At 44.5% G+C, this 9,641-nt stretch overlaps 1 protein-coding gene across 1 annotated transcript in view; it reads right to left on the reverse strand.

Moving 5' to 3' along the window:
• The window catches only part of LOC133641635 (CD81 antigen-like), a 29,199-nt gene extending 26,622 nt beyond the window's left edge, over positions 1 to 2,577 (reverse strand). Inside the window, exons 1-2 of the mRNA XM_062035510.1 lie at positions 2,410 to 2,577; positions 1,386 to 1,500 (exon numbers count right to left, since the gene is read on the reverse strand). Coding sequence (XP_061891494.1) covers positions 1,386 to 1,500; positions 2,410 to 2,475 — 181 coding nt within the window. The 5' untranslated portion in view covers positions 2,476 to 2,577. The remainder of the gene's footprint in view (positions 1 to 1,385; positions 1,501 to 2,409) is intronic.
• Positions 2,578 to 9,641: the final 7,064 nt, after the last annotated feature.

Raw genomic sequence — 9,641 nt, forward strand, 5'->3', positions numbered from 1 at the left:
GAAAACGTTTAGGTATGATGACGTTTGCCCGTGACGTCAAGGGTTGAAGCGGAAGTATTGGGACACATTGTATCCCAATACAAAGAGCTCTGTTTTCATCGCAAAATTCCACAGTATTCTGGACATCTGTGTTGGTGAATCTTTTGCAATTTGTTTAATGAACAATGGAGACAGCAAAGAAGAAAGCTGTAGGTGGGATCGGTGTATTAGCGGCTGGCTACAGCAACACAACCAGGAGGACTTTGAGTTGGATAGCAGACGCGCTACCGTGAGTACAGCTTTGGCTTCCAAACATTTGATCGCTTGCCCGTACGTGCGTGGCGCTATGTGCATGTCACGTACATAACTTTGGGGAAATATATGTTTCTTGCCGACTCTGATGGCGGCCGGAGTGTCGTCGAAAGCTACAACGCGCGCCGCTGTCCTCCCCTTGACTTCCTCCGTCTCCGGGCCGCCGACCGCATCGATGATCGGGTGAAGTCCTTCGTCGCGCCGTCGATCGCTGGAACGCAGGTGAGCACGGGTCGTGATGAGCAGATGAGAGCTGGCGTAGGTTGAGAGCTAATGTTTTTAGCATAGCTCTGTCGAGGTCCCGTAGCTAATTTAGCTTCAATGCCGTCGTTAGCAACAGCATTGCTAGGCTTCGCCAGGCGGTACAGCATTAACCGTGTGGTTACAGGTCCAGAGTTTGGTAGTATTGTTGATCTTCTGTCTATCCTTCCAGTCAGGGACTTATTTCGTCTGTTTCTATATGCAGTTAAGCACGATGCTATCACGTTAGCTCCGTAGCTAAAGTGCTTCGCCGATGTATTGTCGTGGAGATAAAAGTCACTGTGAATGTCCATTTCGTGTTCTCGACTCTCATTTTCAAGAGGATATAGTATCCCAGGTGGTTTAAAATACAAATCCGTGATCCACAATAGAAAAAGGAGAGAGTGTGGAATCCAATGAGCCAGCTTGTATCTAAGTTACGGTCAGAGCGAAAAAAGATACGTCCTGCACTGCACTTTAATCCTTCACTCTCACATTCCTCATCCACGAATCTTTCATCCTGGCTCAAATTAATGGGGTAATCGTCGCTTTCTCGGTCCGAATCTCTCTCGCTGCTGGTGTAAACAATGTGCAAATGTGAGGAGCCCTTCAACCTGCGACGTCACGCTACTTCCGCTACAGGTAAGGCTTTTTTATCAGTGACCAAAACTTTATCGTCAATGTTCTTTACTAAATCCTTTTAGCAAAAATATGGCAATATCGCGAAATGATCAAGTATGACACATAGAATGGATCTGCTATCCCTGTTTAAATAAGAAAATTTCATTTCAGTAGGCCTTTAATGTGCAGCATTTTAGTAGTCGTAAACAGTAGACGGCATTCTCTTGACTCACTGATGTAAAAGGTGCCAGGCGCTTGGTTGCCTTCAAACTGAAGAATGAGGAGGTTGCTTGTTTGACTGTCATGACGGAGCCAAAGGGCCACTCCTAAGATCACTCCTCCTGCCAGCTGCAAGGAAGGAAAGGACACGGTCACTATCACATCATAGTCATTTGCAACCTAAAACATCTGACTGAAACGTAAAACCAATAAGATGAAATTGGTGGTGTGCAGATCCTCTGGGAGTCTGTGAACTGTCCACTGGCCTTTAAGGGAAGTGATGAGAGGACATCCTGACAAGGCCATGACCTATGCTATAAGTCCATGGCCGCAAAAAGCAAACTCCAGAACTCCTTTCTCTCAACTGCCTCTAAACAAATGTGGACCACGTAGCTAAGATTTACCACACATTATCCCGTTTTCTTCCGAATTTTGAAGAAATTATTTACACAACCCAATCGACACATTCAACGCCACGACCGTACTCCATTGTTCTCCAAAGAGACAGGAAGCTGAATCCTCTAGTTGAAAAAAAGGCCGTTTTTCACAATGACAGGGCAAAACCGACAGAGGAAACACTCATGTGTGGCATGTCCAGGATATGCTGCTTGTCTAAAAAAAGACAACAAAAAGCCAATGGAAATTCACAAGCGATCAAGGCAAAGTGTTTGCGAATGACACATTAAGTCATGAAGGCAGATGTGATGAAAACGTTAATAGTCTCACGTTTAAGTGGTCTGATGCGAAGGCTTCTGTGACAAGTGATCACTTGCATGATGATGAAACAAACAGCATGGGTATGTAGTTTATAAGGAGAATAAAGCCTAATCCCATGAAATGGAAGGCCACCCCTTGTGAAATGCCCTGCTCTGCAGAAAAAAAGCCAGTAGTAAAGGGTGATGCTGCTCTACAATCACAGTAGAGCAATCATCAAGCATCAAATCCATAAACCCCACCGATGTTACACCTCTAATGCAGCTCAGTCAAACAAACATGTTTGGAAGCAAAACTTTCAAAAAGCAATAAGATACAACTTACCCAGAAAATAAAATTAAAGAAGAATAACATATATTTAATGCATTGCGTACAGCCTGTCACCGCCATCTCGCCAACTTCTTGTCTTTTTTTAAAATATCTGAGACCAGTCTAGTCCAGGATCCCACAGAGTCTCTGCCAGTGGAGGTATAAGAGCCTCGAAGCTGCAAACTCCTCCTTTATAATGAAGAGTGAAAACTGAGACAGAGAACTGCCCACCAGGAGGGGAAGACTGAGGGAATGTCATGGCCCCCCCGTCTGTACGTTTCAACAGGGAACCCCACTTTGTTGAACAAAAGTCTTGGGTCACAAGTCTTTTCTTTGTTAACAGTGATCATTTTGACACAAAAATGTAAATAAAAGGGCCAGGGTTGGCGTTAATGGGTGGCTGCCCTGGATATTTTCTGAAACGCTCAGCATTTCAATTGTACTATTGAAGAGGAAAAAAAAAAAAAGTAACAACGTGCAGTACCGGAGTCCAACAGAGAGGCAGCAGCTGTGTAAAGTAGCCTGCAGTCAGCCTGCCTGAACCTCCCCTGAAGAAGCACTTCAGCAGGGATGCATGTAAACATGAAGATTCTGACATTTGTTTTCAAACAAAAAGTACTGTGACAGATTGTCAGCAACACCAGCAGGTGAAGATTCAGGTTTGTGAATTGTATTTCAAGGATTCAATGAAATGTAATGTCATAGCAGCACACACATGAGATTGCACGAAATGTCGTACCAGAGGTCCCAGATTGGTATCTACTGATACAGAGCACCATCTGAGTTGAGCAGTCTAACAGTTTCTGAAAAGTTGCTGTTTCTCGGTCTGGTGGTCCTCCTCTAGATAGTCTGCTGCCTGAGGGGCGGGTTTTGATTGATTGATTGAAACTTCTATTAGTAGATTGCACAGTTCAGTACATATTCCGTACAATTGACCACTAAATGGTAACACTGGAATAAGTTTTTCAACTTGTTTAAGTCGAGGTCCACGTAAATCAATTCATGGGGGGGATCCTTGATGACGCAGCAACACAAAGCTTGTAAAATGTGTTTTGCTCAACAGAACAACAACAATGTAAAAATATCATTCATTTAAAAAAATAACTTTGTTCATGAATACGCCTGTGTTTTTAGCTCAGTAGTCAGCACGCTTTTCCCACTGCGCAACCTGGGTTTGCGCAGTGGGAAAAAACATGACAGAGAGAGAGAGAGAGAAAGTACACAATCGCTACATGAAGCACAGCTGTCTGTGATTGACAGCTATGAACACCAATCATTGCATTCCGCCATCAAAATCTGGGGCCCCTGATGGGTGGGGGCCCCTGGGCTTAAGCCCAGGTAAGCCTGTGTATTAAAGGCCTACTGAAAGCCACTACTAGCGACCACGCAGTCTGATAGTTTATATATCAATGATGAAATCTTAACATTGCAACACATGCCAATACGGCCGGGTTAACTTATAAAGTGACATTTTACATTTCCCGGGAAATATCCGGCTGAAAACTTCTCGGTATGATGACGTTTGCCCGTGACGTCACGGGTTGAAGCAGACATTTTGGAATAGTACAGTGGCCAGCTTAAGTCATCTGTTTTCATCACATCCACAGTATTCTGGACATCTGTGTTGGTGAATCTTTTGCAATTTGTTTAATGGACAATGGAGACTGCAAAGAAGAAAGCTGTAGGTGGGATCGGTGTATTAGCGGCTGGCTACAGCAACACAACCAGGAGGACTTTGAGTTGGATAGCAGACGCGCTATCCGACGCTAGCCGCCGACCGCATCTATGATCGGGTGAAGTCCTTCGTCGCGCCGTCCATCGCTGGAACGCAGGTGAGCACGGGTGTTGATGAGCAGATGAGGGCTGGTGTAGGTGGAGAGCTAATGTTTTAGCATAGCTTTGTCGAGGTCCCATAGCCAAGTTAGCTTCAATGGCGTCATTAGCAACAGCATTGCTTGGCTTTGCCAGGCGGCACAGGATTAACCATGTGGTTACAGGTCCAGAGTTTGGTAGTATTGTTGATCTTCTGTCTATCCTTCCAGCCAGGGGCGTATTTCTTCTGTTTCTATCCGCAGTTAAGCACGATGCTATCACGTTAGCTCTGAAGCTAAAGTGCTTCGCCGATGTATTGTCGTGGAGATAAAAGTCACTGTGAATGTCCATTTCGCGTTCTCGACTCTCATTTTCAAGAGGATATAGTATCCCAGGTGGTTTAAAATACAAATCCATGATCCACAATAGAAAAAGGAGAAAGTGTGGAATCCAATGAGCCAGCTTGTACCTAAGTTACGGTCAGAGCGAAAAAAGATACATCCTGGCGTCCTGCACTGCACTCTAATCCTTCACTGTCACTTTCCTCATCCACAAATCTTTCATCCTCGCTCAAATTAATGGGGTAATCGTCGCTTTCTCGGTCCGAATCGCTCTCGCTGCTGGTGTAAACAATGTGCAGATGTGAGGAGCTCTTCAACCTGTGACGTCACGCTACTTCCGCTACAGGCAAGGCTTTTTTTATCAGCGACCAAAAGTTGCGAACTTTATCGTTGATGTTCTCTACTAAACCCTTTCAGCAAAAATATGGCAATATCGCGAAATGATCAAGTATGACACATAGAATGGATCTGCTATCCCCGTTTAAATAAGAAAATCTCATTTCAGTAGGCCTTTAAGGAGGCCCTGGCAGCAGCTTTTTGAGGGAGTAGAGATGCTGGTGTGCCTTCTTGAGCAGACAGAAAGTGCTGTGGCTCAAGGTAAGGTCCTGGGTAGATGAACCCCAAGATACCTGATGCTGGAGACCACATTCCCAGCTGCAGGGGGGAGCGGGTTTCTAACCTTCCTGAAGTCCACCACCATCGTCTTGTTTTTTTTTGTACATTGATGCACAGGTTGTAGCTTTTGCACCAATCCACAATGTGTTCTACCTCCTCTCTGTACTTGGACTCATTGTCTGTGATGCTTCCCACTACTGCTATGTTGTCCGCAAAATATAATAAGCCAATATAACCGCTGGGATGTTTAGCAGTGCAATCCTAGGTCAGCAGTGCAAAAAGGAGGTGCTCAGCACACATCCCTGAGGGAAGCCATGGAAGAGAGGAGAAGGCAGCGTTGTGGATCATGATAGTCCAGGACCCAGTTCGCAAGTGAGGGGCTTTTCATTTGAAAGGTGCTAGATAGCAAGGTAATATTGCAAATCTTTTTTTGTTTGTTTGCTAATCTTGTTTTTGTTTGATTTCATAAAAAAGACCCAAATTTTGCTCCAAATATGGAAAGAAATCCAAACAAGCTTGTCTAATAATAGTTTTTCTTGGTGTGTTTCAGTGATTGTTGTCTGCTATAAGGTGGTCAGAATTATTCAAGTTAAGAGGCTGTATCATAAAAAAACATTTTTTTTTGCACATGCTAAAAACAACCATCACTCATCTAGGCAAAACCCTCATCTTCTTCACTCCTAAATCCGACCCTGAAAAGGACAAAATTACTAGAATTACAGTAAGTGTTTCCCATTTAACTTCGTAAAAGGGGCGGCACATAGACTGCAAGAAGGAATTGTTTCAATTCTGGTGAAGATCTGGATCAAGTAGTTGTTAACAGTCACTATGTCACTACTGCGTTAAAGTAACGGTGCACCACTTCATTAGGTATCCATGCAACAATATGCTTATTTTTGTGTTAATAGTTAAGTTTGTAGTGGTGTACAACTGCACTGCATCATACTAAAATATTTTCTAATTTTATCACTGTTGTGTTCTTGTTAGTCAAATGATTAATTAGATTTGTCCCAATTTTGAATGTGGATTAATCTTGATTATTCACAGGTTGTTACTTGTTCGCATAACTTTAATTAATTAAAATAAAATATGGACACAAATGCACTGTTTTTATCAGAATGTCATAGAGGAACATTTTTTAACGTTTTACTTGAATACACATCATTTATTTTCTCAAAACTTGCCAACAGTTTTTTCTTTTTCCCATCTTGGTGTATTTTGGATTGAAATTTGAAATACAATTATGTGATTATTGATTATGAGTATACATATGAATAATGCAATATTTTAGTGATCAATCACGACTTATGTAACCATTTTTGACAGCCCTATTTGTTGTACTTTTTTTTTTTCAACCTCCACCTTTGCAGGTTCCAAGGCACGGATGATAAAGGAGGAAGGTTGAGTACAGTGTTATCAGCTCAGCCCCTGGGAAATCTTGCAAACGCTATGTACACCAATCGAAAAAAGGCTGGGCTCTCAAGGGCCCTCCACCAACTCCCATCTTGGAGGCACACGTGCGGTCGTTATGACGAGACTGCCTCAAACCCACGGGGGTAGGGTTTCCCTCAAGGAACACCAGGAAAGCCACCACTCATTAACATCGTCAGAAACGGCTTCCGCATAGCAACCTGGAATGGACTGACTTTGAACGAACCTGGTCACCCTCAGCTCATCCCCAACAATTCTCCTGGCTCACAGTCTCTGGCCTCCAGGAAGTCAGGTGACCACAGGTGGCCACAGGATGGCGAGGCAATAGTGTGTCACAACAAGATCATGTGGAGCGGTAACCCCACCCTCCGCACACAGGGTGTGGCTATTGCGATCCACATACGCCACGAAAACTCCATCACCACTTGGAAGCCATTAGGTCAGCTGCTTTTTTCGCAGCCTACCCCCTTAGCAACATTGCAGAGGGACCAAACCAAGGACATATTCTATGCACAGTTGCATTACAAGCTACGCCACATCTGCTGCCACAACATCATCATCATTCTGGGGGACATGAATGCCACAGTGGGCCGCAACAGAAGTGAACAAGACCAATCAACCCTCACCAACGACAACGAAGAACGCATGCCTAATGTCTGCGCTGCCCACAGCTTAAAATTCTAGGCACTTGGTTCCAACACCGCCAGATCCACCGTACTACCTGGTACTGTAATACAGGCACAACATCCATGGTCATAGAACATATTATGATCAGTGGGCGCTGGAAAGTTGCTACATCTTGCCGTGTATGCCACAAAGCGTAACTAGGACAAACTGACCATTGTCTCCTCGCAGCCACTCTGAATCTTCGTTTCCGCCATCACACACGTGTCAGTGCTCAACACTGTTTCATAGACACAGACAATAATAAGCTTTTCAGCCCTGAGTACAAACATCTCTTCTCAATAGAAGTTGCAAATAATTTTGCTGTTCTCGGCTACAGAGAGAACCTTACATATGCATGGGAGAATATCACCACCACGCTCACCTCAATAACTGCAGACGTCCTCGCCGTTTGACGCCGGAGGACTCAACCTTGGGTATCGGAGACTTCTCTTGCTCTTGTTGATCGATGTCGAAAGGCGAGACTACTGGGGAATGAGTATTCCTCAGTCTAAATCGGGAGAAAAGGCTCGGTCTACTCTCTCCCGTTCCATTGGACAAGCTGAAGCTGTTTGCTGATTCTGGCATTGAAGGTTGCCATGTCAATCAAGACCCGCCATCTATCACCGAACTGTCAGATGTCATCAAGGAGCTTCCATCTGGGAGAGCCCCAGGTGCAGACAGAGTCACAGCAGACATGATGAGAGCTGAACTCACCACTGTCACCCACCAGCTAGAACGTCGGCAATCATTGGTACTTTAACTTTAACTTTGCCAGATCATCTGTTACTCAAAACTGTAGAAACTGAGTCATACTTTCTCTCTATAAGAAAAAGGGTGACCGTTGAAACACGGCCATGTACCTGCCCATTACACTTTTCTTTGTCCCAGACATGGGTTTACTGCCATCATCCTGAGATGTATTTAACGGCGGATTTCATTCTGGCTGTAAACATCCTTGCCCAACAGAGGAGGAAATATTGCCAACCTCTTTATGCAGCCTACGTTTATGTGAAGTCAGCCTTTGACTCCCTGGACTAAAACGTCCTCTGGCAACTTTTGCAAGGTACCAGAGTTCCAAGGAATCTTCATGCAAACACCACCTGTGGAGTAAAAGTAGAGGGTGGCATGTCAGATACTTTTGTTTCCACCACTGGAGCCCGACAGGGTTGCGTTGTGGCTCCAAAGCACTTTAATATCGCTGTTGACTGGTGAATCCAAAGCACACTGCACCGCTGCCCCAGTCATGGAGTCATCTTCTATTTTTGCTTCACAAACCTGTGCTACGCTGATGATGTTGTGTTGTTCTCCACACACCTGGATACCATCACCAAAGCATTGTCAGTATGAGCGGAAGATGCCTTACCCCTGGGCCTTACCAATAGCTGGGCAAAGACAAAAATGTAATCACTGTCAGACTTAATCCCAGCCCCAACACAGGTCATTACCATCCACAACCAGCAGGTCGAATACTATGTTTATCTTGGATCCAAAATTGCCAGATCTTGCTGGTCGGATCCTGAAGTTGCACGTTGTCCGTTGTGCTTTCGGTCGCCTCCAAAGAGTCTGGCGCAGATAAAAACGTCTACAAAGATGCACATCTTCAATTCCTGCATGGTGCCAGTGCTCCTGTACGGATCTGAATCTTGTTTCCGCAGACACTACTCGCCGCTTTGATGCTTTTCACAGGAACTGGCTCTGGAACATCCTCCGTATTCGGTGGTTCCACCATAACACAAACAATGCAGTTTACAAAAAAGCAGGTTTTCGTACTGCTATTTCCACAAAAATAAAAAGGGGAAGGCTGCGATCTTTTGCCCAGGTAGCAAGAATGGATGACAGATTTACAGTCAAACAGGCTCTCATGGCGTGCACGTGCCCACCACCCAGGGGGTTACGTGGCCTTCTTCGGCTTACCTGGACATCCCAGATTACATTAACCAGGCCCCTGTTGGATCGTATCGCCCTCGCCAAGCACCGCCATGCCTTTTAGACGGCTAGCCGCCACTGTCACTTAGTGGCCAAGCGAGGCTTCTTCCCTTTTCCTTTTTTTTACCACATAAGGTACACCTTCATCTTCAAGAGATTTTACAGAAAAGTAATTTGAATGCTGCCTTTATATAGACCATAACGTCTTAACTGCAAGAAGCTATAAAATGAACAACATTGCAGATTATGACGTGTGTTGTCATGCATCACACCTAAATCAGAATACTTTATTTTGACATGCGCAGCACATACAGTAAATGGGAATAGAAGAAGCATTAGTGACTTCCGCTCTGTGCATTTCTGCCTGTCCGACATCAACTTATGTATTTATCCATTTTTCCATCTGTTCGCTACTTTTGTTTTACCTCTCTTTTAGAATTGAAGCTGTTCTGTGCC

Source organism: Entelurus aequoreus, linkage group LG24 (assembly GCF_033978785.1).
Source record: "Entelurus aequoreus isolate RoL-2023_Sb linkage group LG24, RoL_Eaeq_v1.1, whole genome shotgun sequence".
NCBI classification, from domain to species: domain Eukaryota; kingdom Metazoa; phylum Chordata; class Actinopteri; order Syngnathiformes; family Syngnathidae; genus Entelurus; species Entelurus aequoreus.